The following is a 20,034-nucleotide window of genomic DNA, read 5'->3' as shown; positions in this document are numbered from 1 at the left end:
TGAATCTTTTCTAACTGGGCGTCACCAAACAGGTATTTGGGAAGAAGGGGCATCTAAAGCTTCCCTCATTAACTGTGGCATCCCACAGGGAACAGTTTTGGGACCACTTCTATTCTTGATGTATGTAAATGACCTGCCCAATTGACTGCATTCTGAAGTCAAACTCTTTGCTGATGGTGCATGGTGGTATGGTATTCTCACAAACGATGCAAAAATTGCAATCAGCTACAGGAATATCTACACAAATTAGAGGAATGGCAGCACCGATGGCAAATGGAATTCAACCCCTCAAATGTAAAACTTTATGAATCTCAACGAAACAAAATCCACCAATGAGAAAGTATACATTTTGTGGAACTGAACTTGATCAAGTTGAATCTATCTCACATCTACAATGAAGGGGTTATCATAAGTAGCAAGGTGAAGTGGTTCCAGCATACTGCTTCTTGAATGAAGAAATGCAAGTAAAACCGCAGGGTTAATTAGACGTAATCTCTGGAATTACCCCAAGAATGTGAAAGAATCTGCATTTTGCTCCATTGTTTGACCTAAACTAGAGTATGTGAGCACCTTTTGGGACCCCCATGAAAGATGTGTACACACTAGAAGGAGTTCATAGAAAGGCAGCAATTTTTGCCTCCAGAACTTCAACTGAACAGCTAGAGCATTACAGATATGCTTAGAGAGCTGGAATGGACAGGGTTCGCAAATACGCCAAATTTGGCGTATTTTACGCCAAAATTGTTCAAATGACTCCACTGAGGTTATGGAGGGAGTCACTTTGACTCCAAAAATGTTCGGTAACAAACACGGTTTTGTCCCTGCCTTTTTCGTTCTAAACCTTAATTAACTCATCGAAATTAAAGAATTATACTGCATGACAAAACAGGAAGAGGGTCAGGTAAAATTAAGATCAAAGTTTACTCGATGACCGCCATCATGGATTTGAGCTTTCCAGGTCAGTGGACCGCCACAGCTACTTCGTGTATCCCTCACGATAGTGTATACATGCCAGGACCACGTGCTGGAAAGTCTGATACTTGACTCCAAATATTCCAAAATGACTCCTAAATTTGTGAAGTAGAAGTCACACTGACTCCACTCATCGATAAAATTTGCAAACCCTGAATGGAATACTTTAGAAATGAGAAGAAAGAAAAACAGATAACACTAATGTATTTTTCTTTGTCATAGTCTTGCCTATATTAAAACAGAAAAATTTCTTGCGTTGAATAGCGAGACCAGAACACATAGGAGCCATATGCGTTTAAGTATGGAATACCCAAAATTAGCAAGGACGTTTTCAAGTTCACTTCAAGATCCGTATGTGAATGGAATTCATTTCATTCAGAGGTTGTACATGTAAATTCTAAGTCACTGAACTGTTTTAACAACAGATTTAGTAAATTATCTTAAATATGATTGAGACACATGACTAGGATGTTGTATTTATTAATTATATTTATTTCAATATATTTCTTTTAATATCTGTACATACATATATACATGTAGGTTCACCTTTTCCATTTAGCTACTTCCCATGTGTTCTATTTCTTACAAAAAGTTGGTGTGATGTCTAATCAACTTTACGAATGAAAATACAATGTAGATGTAGATTACACTAAAACTGGATAGTGATAACCTGTTCCTCGTGTTGGCACTGAGAGAGACATTCTCATATTTACAGAGCAAAAATAAAAAAAGTGTTGAGGCTTGAGTGATAGCTCTTCTGCACTTTGTAATATGCATGTCTGACCAGTCTCAATTTATGCTAATACAACAAGGCATAGCCATTTACAATTTTATACATGTACATTACCTACTCTTATTACTTCTCCCCTTGGTTTCAAATCAATTTGAAAGAAGAATCTACAGTGGTAGTTTATTAGCAGTCAAAATAAAGTGTACCTGATTTTTTGATCAACTCTAAGCAGCCTCTGGGAGTGCAAGGCACAATGCAGTCATTTAGCTCTCCTCTGGACAACTTCCCAGCATTTACGTCATGCAGCCTGAAATAATAATTACAGGAAATAAATTCAACTTCAAATTCACTGACAAATTCAACTGAAAAATATTGCCTTAAGTGCATGGTAGCTAATATGAATCCTTGACTGTTAGCAGTTGTGTACACTGTACAAACTGCTACAAGCAATTCATTGCCTTTTTCTCTTACTATGCCTAACCCCTTTGTCCTGGATGCTTTTGCTGAAAAGTACTGTTTGAAGCAGGTCAAGCTGTGTTCTGGTTACCAACTAGCCAAAAAAAAGTAAAACTAACATACCGTACTCAAAATAAACATTTATTTACATTTAACTCAAAGCTGGCAAATACTTACCCATCCACATCTTTTTCTGGAGCCACAGCATTTGTACATATCCCAGGATCAATTGGCTCAGAGGAATCAGGTGGAAGTTGTACAATTATGCCATGAATTAATGGATCCTTGTTTAGCTCATCCACAGCTTTCAAAACCTAACACACGTAGAGAGATAACTGTCAAGACATGTAATAGTGCATTACATAAACATGTACATTTCCTACAGCTGTTTAATCTTAGCCACTTTTTTTATAATCAGACATTATCAATGATCAATTCTAAATTCACTAATATCTACTAACGCTAGGTCACTTTACTCTGTCCACTTCCAAAACATCCAAATAACTGCTCGACTCAAAAGCCACGTAAGGTGAAGGTCATGGGGTTTGATAATGCTGGTTGCATTCAGAAACAATGTGAACAAATGTCAGAACATGTACAGTCAGTTTGCTCCTTACTTTTCTGGATAGTTCTCAGACATGTCCAACTATTCCCATCTTGCCCAGATTCTCCAAATTTTGCTTAAAAATCCCAAATCTAGACCAACATGCTATGGTATAGGAGAAATCTCAATTTTGACATCCGTTCTGACATTTTCAAATGAATTATTCCAACTTATATGATACTAATACAAGAACACCTAACAGAGTGTACTTAACTGAAACTGATACCCAGAACAATAAACTATACACAAAATTAAAAAATGTAATAGAGTGCTTGTACATGAAGTCACGCAAATAAAAAGAAGCATAAAAATGACACTTTAATTTAGCGAACATTTTAGACAGAAATTATCCTCTCAAAAGACTAAAGAAATAGCATTTCAGTGGATCAACATTTCAAAATTGTCTAGGGTAGATGATGCCCTCATACCCCCTTGTATGATTCATCAATGATTAATAAAATATTCCAATTTTACATACTCAAAGTGTTGGAAAGTCTGATCATGATTTCTGGTGTCTTAAAAGTTTTTCTTTATAGAAAATATTAGACTGGGTTAAGTGGATATCACTTCTGCATAAATGAGTTATTGAATTCATTATTCTAAATTTTAGGTTAATTCCTTTGCCGTTTTTATTTTTTTTTCTGTTTCATATGGTTTGGTTGTTTCTTTAGGATAAGGGTTCTGCTTTCATGCTCACACAATGTCCATGTATATATGTTAACTATTTTAAAATAAAACTAAGAACTATGCACTTACATCTGCTTGTGTGGAAGTGTTTGTGAGCTTCACATGCCTTGCAAACATACCAATCTGCAGAAGAAATATTATAATAATATTATATATCATAACTACACATACACTTATAATATTCCAGAAGCTCAAGGAATTATAAACTCCAAGAGAAGAGATTAAATTCCATGAAAGGGGAAAAGTTAACAGATAATTAGGCAAGCTTGCAAATGTTTTTGGTAATTAATGCAAGTTTACAATGTATTGTAAAACATTAATTTTAAAGGTTTACAGATCATAAGGTACATGTACACTGTAAAAATATGGACAGGTTCCAGTTACAGGGCATGAAAATGCACCTGATACTGGTGTCAATGCCAGTAGTTTAAGCACATAAGCAACCAAATCCTGAAAATTAATGACCAACTTGGGCTGGCAAATGGTAGTTTTTATCATGAATACTCAAACCTGGGTTAAAACAAATATATACCATGATGACCAATAAAAGATCTTGTTTGTTAAAGAACAACAACAAGTGCTTCATGAAGAAAATCTATTACTGTCGGCCACCTTAGATGTCACGTATTTACAATATACATTTTAAAAAATTATGGTCCCATGTAGTGTTCCTTTAGCTTAGTTTGAGATACAATGAATGTTTTTCTTAGTGAATGCTTACCTGCTAGCATCATTTCATAAAAAATCCAAATTTTGGCAGGTCCAGCTCTTAAACTAAAAACAGAGCAAACTATCTTCTATTTCTTTGTTTATATTTGTTTAAATTTACACTTTTAAAATACCTGGAGACAAACATTCTGGAATTGGCCGGCACTTTGAAATATTTAGGAGCTTCATGGCTCCTGGGAAAGGTTAATTTCATGCCCAGACTTAATAAAAAATGATAATGCGCCTTTATTAACCTCTTCAGCTGCCTTCACTTTAGATTTAATGTACACAGTTGAATCACTCCGGTCACCAATCTGGTGAAAAACACATTAAAAAAATATATTATTGCAAGACATAAAACATTGTTATATTCCTAGACTTTCACTCAACTGAACAGGGACAGCCATTGGCTGATTCTTGGTCACATGGCCTTGACTAAAATCAAATGTATCCCGATCGTGATACACCCAGCAATGTACCCCGCTCGGGATACATTACAGCACGTGATCAGAGCATGGTGGAAAGTGGCGTGACAGAAGGCGGGAAAAACACTGCCAGTTTTCTTTTTCGTGAATGAACACAACAACATTCACAATAACACAAACATGAAGCCTCAAGCTAAAAAGCAACGATTTTCAAAGTTATCCCAGAAGAGAAACAGCAGCTAGTGGAGGAAAAAGATGCAGAAAATATAAGGAAAGTACTTTTTAAACCATTCATTCGGAGGTTTTGAGAATTAAATTTGTGTTCTTATAAGTACCGAGTCGTGCTGTTTTGATTCGCTCCTCTTAAGCATATTCTTTTGTTGCCGTTGAGGTACGTTGGAGTGAAAGTCTAGAAACATAACAAAACACTTAATGTCTGGTCCCTCGGGAACCAGTTAGTTTTGTTTTCCCTCGACTTCGTCTCCGGAAACATCAGGACTCTTGGGAAAACAAAACTAACTGTTTCCCTCGGGATCTGACATTAAGTGTATATTATTACTCATAAATATGTAATTCACCAAACAAAAATGAGAAGTGATGACATCACAAAAACTACACTTTTAAAACTTTTGGGATTGGTTGGGACATCCAGAAAGAGCAAGATGAAAAAAGTTACCTTTCTGAAAATCAGCCTATTAGTGCAAATTATAGGGGAGATATAACCTCCCTTATTCTGGATACCCTATACAAATCCCTTGAATAAGGGCCTCGTTTATAAACGTTACAACCCACATCTATTTGAGAAGGACTTCATAGAGCTTATAGCATGACCCTTTCATAGTGATAATCTACTTCCACCAACTCAGTGGAAAAGGCTAACTTTTCCCCTGTAAATGAAAAGTTGACATTAATAACATTAAATAATTCAATTAAAATAAATTTACCCACTTCAATTATTACATGTACCTGTTGCATATGTTACACATTTGATACTTCAGGAATCTTAATTTACGACCTTAACTTTACAAGAGCAATACCAACATTGAAAAACAGTATCAATCCATGCACAAGTTACCTGAACAATGGCAAGTCCAGGTTTAAACCCCTCATTTTCAGCTCTGATTGCATCAACATCCTCCTTCAATTTCTGTCGAATCTCACTGTAAAATTCAATTTGCAAGATAATAAGGCAACTTTCTTTCGTCTTGTCATTTTGCCTTGGCAACTTATTTCTAAAACTATGGCCTGTTTACCCAAAGACAGTTTTCTGGTAACTTACACTGCTGTAAGTACCATTATTTTGGTTACAAAGAACAGGAAAGAAATAACACAAGGCTTATAAATTATGTACAGCTATTTGTTGAATGCATTGCACATGTATTTGTGATTCATCAGTACTTTTACTGCAACAAATGCATTAATACATTTGTACATCAAGCAGATCATTAAAAACAAGTAAGTTGGTCACACTTTCCTTTCCCACTAATGCTTAGAAGGGGACATTGTGTGAAGAGCCCACAGAATATTTGTGTATATCATGAGGGCAGGGGGGGGGGGAGGTGAGGACAAATGTTTTATGCTAATTCTCAATTTGTTTATCTCATATTTTTACCTTTCTAGTGCTGTCCCATAATCCACCTTTTTTACCTAGTCTGTGTTTTATACCCAGTTCCTAGTTTTTATACTGTTTTATACTCAGACCCCATTTTATATCCAGTCCGCAGTTGTGCATTTTTATACCCCCCTTCGCCCCCCCCCCCCCCCCTCCCTCAGGGTTTTATACCTACTACAGGGGCATGTACGTCTCAAAACCTAAACTAAAAGCCACCCTCAAATAATTTGCAAATGCTGCCTGAGGAATTTCTTCAATACGACAGCCTGATCAACACACTCTTACCCTACGTGAACTCTTGTATTCGCCCCTTAGACTGCCCTCCTACTGAGGAGAACCATGATTGACTCTGGTGATTTTCGCGGGTGGAACAACCTTTAGATATAGCTTTTCAGAAACCACTTTTCGGTGGATAAATGTTAGGGAAACCAATTGCGCTATCCAGTGGATAGTGATTTACACTGTGGATACCGATAGCGCTATCCACCTTCTGAACAAATTCATGGCGCCCTCTGAGCTCCACGTGATGAAACCATGCTTGAACACAATAACACTTCATTAAACAGTCGCAAATTGATCGGAAAACTACCAAAGCGAAATAAAAATGAAAAAAATTTAAAGCAAAGAATGCTGTATCCTTGGACTGCTGATACAATCAAGCAAGATGTACTTTACCTCGCAACTTCTTTACCGAGAAGCAACTGAGCCTCCGCCATGTTGATCTCTACCGCCAATTGTGTCCCAGAATGCAATGCCAGAAGCACAGAAAACTGGAAGATCAGGATAAAGTGGACAAAGATCCAGATCAGTTGCGGTTTTTTCATTCTTTGCGGGATTTCGTGGATTTTATGTATGACACGTCATCTTGACATAAACGCCGCTTAATATAATTTTTGAAAGTATGTAATGGGTCAAATCACTACATCAAGACAGACACACTGGAACGGGAAAGTAAAATTCGGACAAATTCACCAACAAAACGACCTATACTGAAAAATGGAGGGTAGCTCGTTGTTAGTCACATACCACTCTATTCGGTACGCACAAGAGGAAAAACATACGTTGTACATTTTTTAAAGAAAATGAATAAGAAAAGTCCCTCTACAAAGTTTTACTCGGGGAGCTCAAATAAGAGCACGCAGCAGAAATGTGACATATATTTATTAAATATATATGATGTTTGGGTTTACAGAGTGCAAAAAGGCAACTTTAAACGTTCTTTATCTCGCAATCATGGCTCTCCGGTACGCAGCTGAATGTGACACATATCGTGCATTTTTCAGGTTTTCTTAGTGGAAAAAGTAAACTTTGATCATTCTCTCGTAGTCTAATCGGCAGGTCATGATCCCCTTAGCCTGCGTAGCAGGCGTCAAAAGGGGTAGGGGATAGGGAAAAAGGGAAAAAGGGAGGGGGGGTAGGGGAGAGAGGGCACTTTCGTGTTTTTCTCCCTGCCCCTCTCCCTTCCCTTTTTTCGCCTGCCACGCAGGCTATGATCCCCTTGATATTACCAGTATATGGCTGCTTCAGGTTGTGGACAAGATGAATTGATGAATCTTGTATTCAGTCGCAGGTTTAACTATCCAAGTGGGCAGGATGAGCCCAACTTGCCCACTCGGATTTCCCGCGTTTGTACTGTAAGGAAAACTTCTCTTGCCCATAGGCAGATTTTAGCAAGACATCCCAACGTCAAATGATAGACATTCTCAAGTCCTTCGCTTCTCATCGCTCGGTTTTGCTGCAAAAAAAAAAAAAAAAAAAAATCTCCCCCTCGCGCTTCACGCTCGAGAAAAATTTGAGCTCGACTTGTGGGCAAGTCAACTTCAAATGATTACGGGAAAGTGCGCCGATCAGAAAGGACTGAATTCAATTTCCGGTGCTCAATTTACCGCCCTGATGACTTTGCCTTTGATTTTTAGATCTTTCGGCACTACGTCATCACTGTCGTCACTTTGTCAGTCTGTTAAACCGGCGAAATTAATCCTTCTATTAACTAAGCTTGTTCAACGAGATGGCAAGATATTGTCGTTGCTTTTTTTTTGTTTTTATTGACCGAAACGAGTCGCTTGCTTGGTCATCAGTAACAATTATTTTTGACACAACTGGCTTAAAAACAGTAAAAAAAGCAAGTGCACGTTGTCGCTTCTCACAATGAAGAAAGAGTTACCCTTAAAACTTTTTTTCGTTGCAATGATAAAGTTGCGACAGTATGCTCGTCCATATAAGCTCAAAAAATTAGAGCTAAGCCCTTGAAAAACTTAACTGCTATTCATATTTTCTCTAAATGAGCACGGTGATTCTAAATCAGAATCACGACAGAAAAAGTTATAAAACTGACTGACGAGTGGTGCGTAAAGCAGTGAAAATTTAACAGTCATAAAAATAGAACTCTTTGCTTCTGATTTTCAACTCTATGTCCCTATGGTTTATTTAGGACATGTTCTTGTTTTCATTTAACAGAACATGCAAAAACTATTTTCTTGACTACCTCTTCTTCCTTTTTTTGTCTTTCAGGACCAAATCTATCTTTAACAAAGAACTATATCCAAGGGCCGGTTTCTCGCCGAAAGTTCCGGTTTTTTAACGTGCTAGAAATCTGTTGTTGCTTACTAAGATAGAGTTTTAAATCAGTCTTAGTTCACAACGTGAGAAAACTATCAATTAACAAAACAAGGGACAGGTTCATGATCTAGGACCGGTGCTCTTACTCCAGTTAGATTTTGATTTGCGGAATGCGTTGATTTCCGTCTCTAAAAATTACCGGGACTCTCCAGAAACGGGTCACAGGCTCTAATATCAAAAATGCTGACTTGAATTGCAAGGTTTGTATTGGCCTTATTTAACCTATAGGACGTTTGTATGTAATATGACCAGACGAAGAATGGCTTCACCAGAACGCCAAACGCAAACGGCACCCTGGCGTTTGCCTTTTGGCTTATAAACGTGGTTCTAAATCTCTCTATCATCAAAGGGTTTAAACGTCTGAGACGACTATGACAGCTGGCTTCCAATACCCTAGCACGCCTTGTGGTAAATTCACAACTCAAAGGGGAGAGACATGCCGAAAATAGTGGTTGTTGCTGAAATTATCGCAGTGAGGTAACTTTTCATTAGTAGGATGCCTAAAATGTGGGCAAGGCTGGAAAGGTTTCGCTCTCTGATTCGCCAGTCTGCGCGTGCACTTATTTGCCAGTAAATCAGTCACCAACATAACCTTAATACAAAGAAACTTTAACATTATTTCGCACAAAAGGAAACTAAAATATTACTGGTCAGTGATTATTTCCTAGGTAAAATTTGACCAATTCTGTTTATTCGCAGTTTATCTCAAATTTCTTTAAATTTTGAGTTTCTCTTGAACAACCACGCAAACAGTCAGCAATAAACATTTTCAGCGCGCGCTTTTCGTCATCAATGGTTAGCTTCACGCCACAGACGAATTCCATGACAACTTCAGTTGCTTTGTTGAAAATTTGAAGGAGCGGCTCGATGCATTAGAAAAGAGCAAAAGTGTAGGCTTTATCACGAGAGAAACGTTTTAGAAGAAATTTTGAAGATGAGTGAAAGTGGAGAGACATCAAGTAAAACAATGGTTCGAGCGACTGAAAATATTAGAGAAAATAATGCCGAATCTAAGACGAGCTGTTCTTCACCTGCTGCAGAGATTTCCAGAAGTTCAGACGTCCAAGTTTCACTGACAAACTTACCGGATATCCAAGCGACGGTTAACCGAGAATTGCCGAAGAACTTCCCGAGGCAGACACAAAGAGGAATTCCTGTAAATGAGATTAGGAAAGTGCGACAGAAGCCTCATAGAGTTTTACCTTGCTTACCACAAATTGTCCAGGAAATTCTTCGGTGGACCATTCACCCAGAAAAAGTTTTGCGTGGTGCAGCTTCGGTGAGTCATTTGTTCAGTCTTCCGACAATTAATGAAGAAGTTTTACCGATTGCTCAGCTTATTGAGGAAAACGATTTATCTACGGCACCCAAAGAAAAACTAACCTTACCGAATGCTGCACCTACGAAAAATCAAGCTCTGCCGAGTAACAAACCTTGTGTTGTCTCCAAGCCTTTGCCAAAATTTAGAGCTGAGTTCCGAAAACGGATGCAGCCGTCTCTACCGACAATCGAAGAGCGACGGTCTCCATTGCTACCGGAAAAAGAAAGATCATCTGACCTCAGTCTGGAGTTCACAGAGAACCATTTATGGCAAGATAAGGCGCTTAAGACTGATAACGGATCCGGCGAAAAAAAGTTGCACAGTATCAAAAAGAGGAAATACAAGCAGCCGAAACTAAAGCAAAAAGTCAGAGAAAACAATGCCAAACCAGCAAAAAAAGAGGAAATGGACGACGTAATATTTATGACCGAAAAAACTTTGCAAAACATTGAAACATCACAGACAGAAGTGAACCGGTCTCGTCCGAGCCTGTCACCAGCTGGCAATAATGAATGGTTTTCTAATAAGAGTAACGAAGTTGATGAGATGCCGCGCCTTCGGGCAACGTTAGCTAGGCGAAGCAAGACATTGTTTCAGCCTCCAATGGAGAAAAGAAAAGCTTGTTTACCGAGCATGAAAGCAGTTTTGCCGAATATTCCGTCAATCAAAGAGACAATGATTCCAAGACCACCATCAACGCCGAAGGGAAACCGAGGCGCACTTCCTGTAGGTACTCGAAAATGTTCGACATTGATTCGACCCCTGAAGAATATCCTAACAACCCACCAACAAGTTGTGCCCAGACCACCGTCAACACCAAAAAGATATCCTGGGAAACCGACGCAAATGATCAATCGTTCACTGCCAAGCATTCCACTGACGCAGAATTCACTGGTACCAAAACCACCATCAACACCAAAAGAAATGACAAGCAGACGCCCAGTTTCTCGACAGTTCCGTCTAAACAAGAACAAAAAATTGCCTGGTGTTCAGAAGCAGGCTGAAGGACAAACTCTGTTGGACCAGCAAAGTTTGGTCAAGTTTCCCCTTTCAAGCGTCCATCTTGATCATCCGACAGCTGGTGGAGTTCAGTCGGCAATGTATTCCAATTTTCAACCCTTGGAAAAGGAAATTAAACAAAGTGGGCAAGGAAACATGGCAAATGATGAAGGACAAAAACACAATCTCATTTGAAAACCCCAAGCTAAAAATAAGAAACGCTGAAAAACATTTGATGAAAAGTTCAGCTCCCAAGGTCATAATATTTTAACCGCGATTTTAAAGTTGATCGTTATTTTTGTAATTTTTCCTGTGTTTCAACATTTTTTTTCTGACTAGTTTTAGGGTTTTAGTAGGCGATGGCGCCGTTTTACTGAAAGTACCAGACTCCACCTCCATGTTTCCCTTTTGCCCCCCACTCCCCCCCCCCCTCCAAAAAAAAAAAAGAGAGCGAGAAAATAAATGAATAAAAAAATATAGGGAGTTGCCCCAGTTGGGCTTCAATACCAATACAAACTTCTGAAGGATCTGGTACTTTTAGTAAACTGAATCTAGTACCACCATTGACTTTTCATCATAACAAATACACGGTGTGCAAGTATTTTCGTGATAATGAGTTGAGGGATTGTTTACAGTGCTAGGCGGGTGTTTAGTGTTCCGAGCAGCATCTACTATCCAACTGACATAAAAGACATTCTCAAACATCTTTAAAAACCTTCATACAGAGATCTCAAAGAACCTTAATAAGCGTAAGTGGCCTCATAGAATTCCATCTGGTGTTAGAAAAAAAAACTCTTTCTTCTTTTTGAGTCTCACCAAGGTCTTGCTCTTGGTTTGGCATGGAATAAGTGCAGATTCGTATAAACGGAGTCTTCATCAAGCAAAACTGTGACAGTGTTAGGTAATCTTTGCTATCTCCCTCTATCTAAAATGTAGAACCTGCCAGGTCCCAGCAATACTACTTTAAATTCGTTGGCGTTGCCAGATTATCTAAATATGAAACAAGAAATATAAGCTTTTTGTTGATGGCAATAGATAATGTATCGTGTAATTAAATTTGTAAGTTATGTAAGTTACAGTTAGAGTTTCAGTGGTTTAGAGAAATCTTTGTAAACAAATTTTTTCTTTGTTAAATGGACACTGTAAAAATTGTAAGTCAAAAAATAATCATTAAAAAATGAATTTTAAGATCATGTTATAGACAGATTTTTTTTGTCTTGATTGTGTGTTTAATCTGTGGGCGAAGAAAGGTGCGATTAGAACCCCCACTGTAAAGTATAGAAAAAACAGAAAAATAGATGACAGAAAAATCACAAGGGAACAAAATATATTTGGATGACATATTTCATTTGTTAAACACGGTTGGAGTGAAACGACGGTAATAGACATCAGCTAGGCCAGGATTTATTAGATGTTCAAAGCTATCTTGGGCCGCTAAGATTTATTTCAAACATTGTCGCATAGCAATAGGCCATTATAAGTAAACAAAGCTTACATGATATCTTAACTTGGGACTTCTTAGTAAATTCGGGGGTATTCGAGTTCTGTCCTAGAACTGAGCACGAGCAACTGAGACCTCGTCCCTAGGCAACACTCTGCGCGGCCTATGCGTTTGGGTTGCCCAAACGCTTCGCAAAACCCGCCTACTGACACGCGTAAGATATTAAAACACGCCGGTCACTGAAATCTCAATTTTTGGAAACGCTATCAAAAAAAACGCCGCTTTCCCGTAGTTGTGTGGACCCGGAAATTTTTGAAGATAATGATGCCTTATCTGTCCCCTTTATCCTCTCTTGCTTAACAATATTTGATCTTGCGCGAAATAAGATTCTTTCACTGCCACCTTGCCGTTTGACTTGAAGCATGATATCTCTAAAAGGCTTATACAGTGGGACCTCTTCTGTCGCCGGTCTCGTAAATCGAAGCAGTAAACGACTGAAAGGGCTTGACGAAACATTGATTTCAGAGGAGACAGGGGATAAATATCCAGTTTCAAACTCAAACTCGTTGGGTCCTGACGTCCCATAGGACGTCACACATTTTGCCCACTAGCATGCCCTCACCATTCTATGATCAAGCCACAAAAAAAGCAAAAGTGATCAAGATCATAGCCACATTTGAGCCAGGTATACCAAATAATTTCGGGGAATCACTGAATTCTGTTTTACGCGGAAGCTCAAAATTTCTGATTGATTATAGGAAGCTTGAGTAAAGACGTTTTAAGGCGACGCATGTGAACCAGAAATGGGAGTTTTTGCATTCTTGGGCAGTGTTTTTGCCTGAATTTTCAGGCAAAGATACTTAACAATTCCAAATTTGGTAGCGTTAAGGCCGCATTAAAAGAGAAAAAGCCTCAGTTCCGGCTGACGTGAATCGCTAAAAAACGTCTTTGCTTAGATTCCCCACTTCCTTCAATACAGTTGGTAGATAGCTTCAAATTGTACAGTTCATCCAGTTCTTTTAAAGTTTGAATTTATTTTCAATATACTGTGACATCTTCTATGGGTAAAACGGTATGAACAAACAATAGTGCCGCAATAAATTTGCCTTGGGCTGTACATTTCCACGACAATGATAACTTTTGTAACTAGGGAGACAAACGCTCGTTCAGCTGACCTTCAAGATATGTGCTATCAACTGGGTTTGCAGTTATAAAATGTTCACGAGTCTGCAAAACTGACAACTCTAATGAAAGCTATTTGAAAGCAGGTTCCTGTGGTTTGGTTTCTGTGCAAAGGGGTTAAAACTATGACGTCCCTGAATATGAATACTAACTTCTCGCTTTTTAAAATAGCGTAAAAAGTATTTACAACGTTTCCTGCATAAATACATAAGTTAAAATTTAACACACGAATGTCATTCATCTAGCTGACAGAGAAGAGCTACTCCACGAGTGATCCAGTTATCCGCTGGCTGAACGGACGGCAGATTCACCGCCGTGACATAATTTGTTGTGTGACCTGTGGAAGTGAGAGAACTGGCGCGAAGGGAGGTTCTGTACAACGGACACTCGTATAAATGGAGTTCCTCCTCGTCTTTGTCTTGCTTCCCTTTTGCGTCAAAAGGTGTGGATGAGGTCTGCTGAAAGTTAAAAGGGTATACTTTTAGTTAGTTGCAAGCTTATACACTGTAGTCCATATTGCCGCGCGTCCAGTAACAGATCACTGAAAACGTAACAATGTGGAAAAAGCTTAAAAAACATACTCGCCTGCAGCTCGTGTGCAGCTTTTGTTTTTAACAAATTTTGACGTCATCTGAGATCTGTTACTGAACGTACGCGCGGCAACATGGAATCTATTTATTATTTATACAATGTTGTGAATACAAAGCACGTTGTGATTGGTCATTGCCCATGATACAGACACACGGATGACATCACGGGAAAACTGCATTGCAACATGGAATCTATTTGTTAAATTCATTTAAATTCTTGTGTGAAAGAAATGCAAAAGAAACACTACGTAAATGAAACGGTTTGTAGGCTAGACCCGCAACACCAGCTATCGTTATTTAGTATGTACTTGGACAGTGGATAGTGTTTTTCGCGCGCTCTGATTGGCTACTCAAACTCGGGATATCCAGTGTTATTCACCTCCGAACGGCGCCAAACTCTCGTAGGTTAAGAGCAAAATGGCTTTCCGGTTTGCTGCCGTCGAGTAACAAGCGAACAAGCTGTTCCTGACAAGAAGAAGAAGGTGATGAAATTCGGTTTGACAGTTTTTACAGGCAAAACTTATGCTTGTTTAACCTCAATTTATCGATGAAACCGGTGAAACAGTGTTTTGTTTACAAATGCAAATTAAGTCTTGTGTTTTTATTTAGCTGGCATGTTCATAAATAAGCCTAAAACTAAATTTAAATGGTTTTCACAAACGATTTGAAATACAGAAAGAATTCACAACTCTCTTTAAAGAAAACCGTTCGATCATTTGCGCGCCAATTTGTACACCACTAGCCGCACCTTTTTCCTTCAGTGAATAATTGTTATTTATACAGAATACAACGTGCTTGGTGGTTGGTCGTTTACATATGATATATCATAGTACACACACAGTTCATGAAGAGCTGTTTTTCTTTGCTTTGTCCAAGACCGCGCAAAGCTTTGATGTTTACAGAAATTATTCCATGATGCCCCCGAAAAAAGTTTAGAAGAATCTGTTGACAAATTAACAAAAAAAGGCGACAAAAAATTGCGTTATCGACTTGCAAAATGAGTATATTAGATCAAATTTTCGACCAGTCGTGTGCTTATAGGCACTCTTTTTAGTGTTTCTTTTCCGGTATTGCATAGAGTAAACTAGTTTCCATTTCGCCTTGTACCTGTACTTCAAAATGTAATAAGAACATCAAAGACCAGCCCCCCCACAGCTGTGGCTTTTTTGGCCACTATTTGTTCTTACCACATCTTGACGTCATCTTTGATCTATCACTTAACTTAATACACACGGCAAAGTGGAACTATTAATTAATCAATTAAATTCATTAATTAAAAGTAGTCTTAACGAACAAGGCAGAAGTTACCTGTATGGGAGAGACATGAAGTTCTGGTAGAGGATAAAACCGCTGACCAGGTAATGACTCTTGTAAACAACCTAGCGAGAAATCCCATGATGCTCCATCCAGGTAAAGACCAAAAATCACAGTTCCGTCATCCGAAGGGGTTCCCTAGGGATGGTGTTGCCATTAGTAATGAAAAAATTCAGTGGGTTCTACTAGATTAAAATGAATAAATATCCCTTATTAAGGTGTTTCGATACAGTTTTTCAGAGGCCATACCGATATTTTCAATCGCCCTAAAAGTGTTTTTTCCCTTGTTCGATCGCTATGAAATTTTCACCAGTAGTTAGCTATGGATTGAAATTTTTTAAATCGATATTACTATGACAAAAATAAACAAAAAACTTTGAAATTGGTAAACGCCGAATTTTGTGTGATCTAGACCACCTAGTGAAACTTCAAAACTAGGAACTTAAAGTTTGGTGTTTAGCAAACAATCTCCGAGAGAAGTGAAAAATTCTATATGTTTGAATTCGACTAAAACGAAAATATTTTAAACCTTAAATTTTTAATAGCCGTGATAGATTATTTAATAAAAACGTTAAAAATGACTTAAATTATTATTAAGTAGCGTCAGAATGATGTGAAGTATATATGAAATGATTCATTTTTGAACTGCGGTTGTAGATGAAAGTGAAAAAAAAAACAAAAAAGAATTATTTCATATATACTTCACATCATTTCACTCCTCACGGGAGATATGAACTCAATAAATTGACCTCGCTCCCAATGTGTGGCTTCATAGCTCAGTTGGTAAAGCAACGCACCGGTAACGCGGAGGTCACGGGTTCGAATCCCGTTGAAGCCCTGATTTTTTTTTTCAGGCTTCTTCTTTCCAATTGCTTATAAATTGCTTCAATTGCTTGGAAAATTTACTGCGATGAACATTCTTCACTTTCTCTTAGCGTCAGAATGCTGCTTAATATCATATTTTGATGCTAGGAAATTTTGGTGTATTTGCGTTCTTGGGATCTTGCAAACTAACGCGTTTTCTCACCAACTGTATAAGTGCAACTTCATTCAAAATTTGGACTTTCCGCGCTTTTTTGCATATCTCTGAAACGACTCGAACAAATTTTTGAAAATCTCTGCACATAACCTTTATAATGTATATAATAAAGTCTGAAACTTTCATTAAGATTGATTCACTGCAACACCTTGAAATTTCAAGACAAACCTATCCTACGAACCTGTCAAAAGTCTGCAGTACAACATTCTCTGTTTTGACGTGATGCTAATTTTTCAAAAATAATGCGCACTATACATACCTCCATGACTAGTACATTTTCGTTTGAATTTATCGCCTCTTTTGAATGTGAAACATTGACAATACTCACAGTGAAATGTATTAGTCATGGATATATGTATTGTCTGGGTTATGCGTCCGTCATTTTTCTCTTTTGGTCGGAGACGACTTGCCACCGAAAACTTGATTGGCTTTCCATAGGCAACCCAATAACAAAGCGCGTTTTTGTTCAGTTTCCCCTGCTGAAGATTTTCACACAAGCCGCGGCTTTCTCTGGCCGAGGCTTGCATAAGACGCGAACACCCCGTATAAATGGTACAAAATCTATGTTCACGGCTTATTCAACCCACGGCTAGCCCAAGCCGCGGCTTGTCCTGGCCGAGGAGTTTTTGGCTGGGCTTATCCAAGCCGCGACTTAACTTAGACGTGAAAGTGTTCGTATAAATACACTCATACGTTTTCCGCGGCTTGCTGAAGCTGTGAACGATTGCTGCACATGCTCTGTTTTCAATTATATACCAGACCTTCATGGCCGAGACACGCACGCTGCATTGGCGGGAAAATGAGCTGCTTCACAAGAGAGCCGGAAATTTCGTCCATTTTCTCCACCTCATCCATCGCTGGAACATCTCTTTTAATTTACTTGACTGACTGATAGCTGACGAACTTTTCGACGAGGTTTCCGCACAAGTTTCTCAACAGCCTGGCTCTAAACTTGACCGAAATGTTAATTGAAAAGAAAAGCAGTGTAAAATATGGCAATTTTCCTGACCAAAGCCAGTCGTTTCACTTTTTTGCTCGCTCGCTCGCACCAAAACAAACTACGTCATCATTGGACTGGTCTGGCCGCGGACTAAGCCGTGAATCATTTATACCAGCAGTTCGCATCTTATGTAAGCCGCACTCGTATAAATGGTTCCTTTCGCCCCTTATGCAAGCCGTGGCCAGAGTAAGCCGCGGCTTATTTTCTCTGGTATAAACGGCCCTATTGTGTCTGTTTGTCCACTCATTGATTATAACAACAAGCCAACCAGCACGCACGAAATCGCTGAATGAGTCAAAGCGAACTCTCTTTAGCAATGTTTCACTGGGCATACTACTATTGCTCAATCCCTTGCTTATATTTACTATTTAATTTTACTTAGGTTCACCAATTCTTGGCAGGGTCACCGCAACAGCGCGTCCCCCCATGAGAGATAGACCACTACACCGGGGACTACGCCCCCTACTCCTTACGAACAGTGTGTGGGTTCTTTAAAGTCCCACAGAATTTATATGTGCATGGATGGTGAGACGAGGCCTATGGTTTATCCTTATCTGAGAACACTAGAAAGCCTAACTGTTTGCAGAAGTCTTTACAAAGGCAGCACTTTCTACTCAGTTATTTGAAGACCCTGAGTGTTGGTCCGGCCGAGGTTTGAACCAACCGCTTCCTGCTCGGCAAGACCGGCGCTTATCCAATTGAGCTAACCGGGCGGCGGTTCTGGGAAAACGAAACTGAAGTGAAATAACTATAAATTAAAAATATTTTATCTAACCTGAAAGGCGACTCTTTTAAAGTCGACGTTACTTTCATTATGGAGCATTTCGTCAGGTGTCCATTTCTCTTTTAGCACCCGATAAGAAAAACCTAGTGAATCAACTGGCACGTTACGTTCACGCGCATGGGTTTGGAGGATGGCCGTCAGAAAACCTGATAAACAGGAACAAAACAAAAAAAAATTATATAACAATTACAATAACAAATTATAGCCTGACTAGCAGGAATTTCAGTCGTCCACTCGAGTTGCATATGACACCCTAAAGGACGGTTGAAATTCTGGCTATGGTCTATCGCCTGACCATACATCATAATTATATAAAACGTTACATTTAGGGCCGATTTACTTTGAGGTGAGGGACCCAGGTAGGTGAGGTAACCCGCCTGTCGATACAATCTCTCACTGATTCTGATATTATTACGTCAACTTAATAGGTGAGCGGGATCAAATTCTGCCATGGAAAAGTTTCATAGTATGGTAACCCGCCTAGCCGGAGTCGGATTCGTGTTACATTAAATTCGTTGACTGAACAACTAACGGCCTTTGGCGGAGGCTTTGCATCATTTAAAGTGACAATAGAAAGCCACATCACTGAAAGGTTGCAGCAAGAGCAGCAAGTCAGAGTAGAAGAGCATTAACCGCCAAAACAGGTCGTTTGCTCTCCATTTTTTTTCCACGTGCTTGGCGACTAATCAATAATATTGAGAAAGTTCACCCCACGATGGCGGGGTTGTAAGATTGCATGAAAACGCGGCGGATTATTTTTTGCATTATCTGAGCGGGTTACCACACGTACCTGGGCTGGGGTTCCCCACCTTCATGTAAACAGACCCTTAGTCAGCTGTAACTATAACTACTTATAATAGACCTTATTCAAAAATACCAAAACACTATTTTTTTTCCCTCCAAAATTTTACATAAGTATTGTTTTCAACTTTCTCTTTGTACTTAAATAGTTTTTGAAAGATTACGTCATTTATTGTGTAGTTCACGACGTGTAGAGGGAAATTGTATAAGCTTAGAAATTTAAGGTGTTTCGATACAGTTTTTCAGAGGCCATACCGATATTTTTCAATCGCCTTGAAAGTAGTTTTTACCTTGTCCGATCGCTATAAAATTTTCACCAGTAATTGGCTATGGATTGAAATTTGTGAAAATGTAGTTTTAAGTTAAATCGATATTACTATGACAACAGTAAACAAAAAAACTTTGAAATTGATAAAAGCCGAATTTTGTGTGATCTAGACCTGCTGCTGAAAGTCCAACTCTAGGAACTTAAAGTTTGGTGTTTAGCAAACAATCTCCGTAAGAAGTAAAAAATTCTGTATGTTTGAATTCGAATAAAACGAAAATATATTTCAAACCTTAAATTTTCAATAGCCGTGATAGGTTATGTAATAAAAACGTTATAAATGACTCAAATTATTCTTACGTAGCGTACGAATGATGCTTAATATCATGTTTTGATACTAGGAAATTTTGGTGTACTTTCGTTCATGCGATCTTGAAAACTAACCCATTTTCTCACCATCTGTATAAGTGCAACTTCATTCAGAA

At 38.6% G+C, this 20,034-nt stretch overlaps 2 protein-coding genes across 2 annotated transcripts in view; both read right to left on the bottom strand.

The window, feature by feature from the left end:
* The window catches only part of LOC140925304 (C-1-tetrahydrofolate synthase, cytoplasmic-like), a 42,009-nt gene extending 35,049 nt beyond the window's left edge, over nucleotides 1-6,960 (bottom strand). The window contains exons 1-6 of the mRNA XM_073375302.1: nucleotides 6,870-6,960; nucleotides 5,658-5,742; nucleotides 4,412-4,471; nucleotides 3,519-3,572; nucleotides 2,336-2,472; nucleotides 1,909-2,009 (exon numbers count right to left, since the gene is read on the bottom strand). Of these exons, the coding sequence (XP_073231403.1) occupies nucleotides 1,909-2,009; nucleotides 2,336-2,472; nucleotides 3,519-3,572; nucleotides 4,412-4,471; nucleotides 5,658-5,742; nucleotides 6,870-6,910 (478 nt within the window). The 5' untranslated portion in view covers nucleotides 6,911-6,960. The remainder of the gene's footprint in view (nucleotides 1-1,908; nucleotides 2,010-2,335; nucleotides 2,473-3,518; nucleotides 3,573-4,411; nucleotides 4,472-5,657; nucleotides 5,743-6,869) is intronic.
* A 6,628-nt stretch (nucleotides 6,961-13,588) lies between these two features.
* The window catches only part of LOC140925127 (dynein axonemal heavy chain 6-like), a 101,306-nt gene continuing 94,860 nt past the window's right edge, over nucleotides 13,589-20,034 (bottom strand). The window contains exons 61-63 of the mRNA XM_073375083.1: nucleotides 18,475-18,629; nucleotides 15,655-15,798; nucleotides 13,589-14,214 (exon numbers count right to left, since the gene is read on the bottom strand). Of these exons, the coding sequence (XP_073231184.1) occupies nucleotides 13,990-14,214; nucleotides 15,655-15,798; nucleotides 18,475-18,629 (524 nt within the window). The 3' untranslated portion in view covers nucleotides 13,589-13,989. The remainder of the gene's footprint in view (nucleotides 14,215-15,654; nucleotides 15,799-18,474; nucleotides 18,630-20,034) is intronic.

Source organism: Porites lutea, chromosome 14, assembly GCF_958299795.1.
Source record: "Porites lutea chromosome 14, jaPorLute2.1, whole genome shotgun sequence".
NCBI lineage: Eukaryota > Metazoa > Cnidaria > Anthozoa > Scleractinia > Poritidae > Porites > Porites lutea.
Note: the sequence above shows the minus strand (reverse complement) of the source record. Positions and strands in the feature narration are given on the sequence as shown.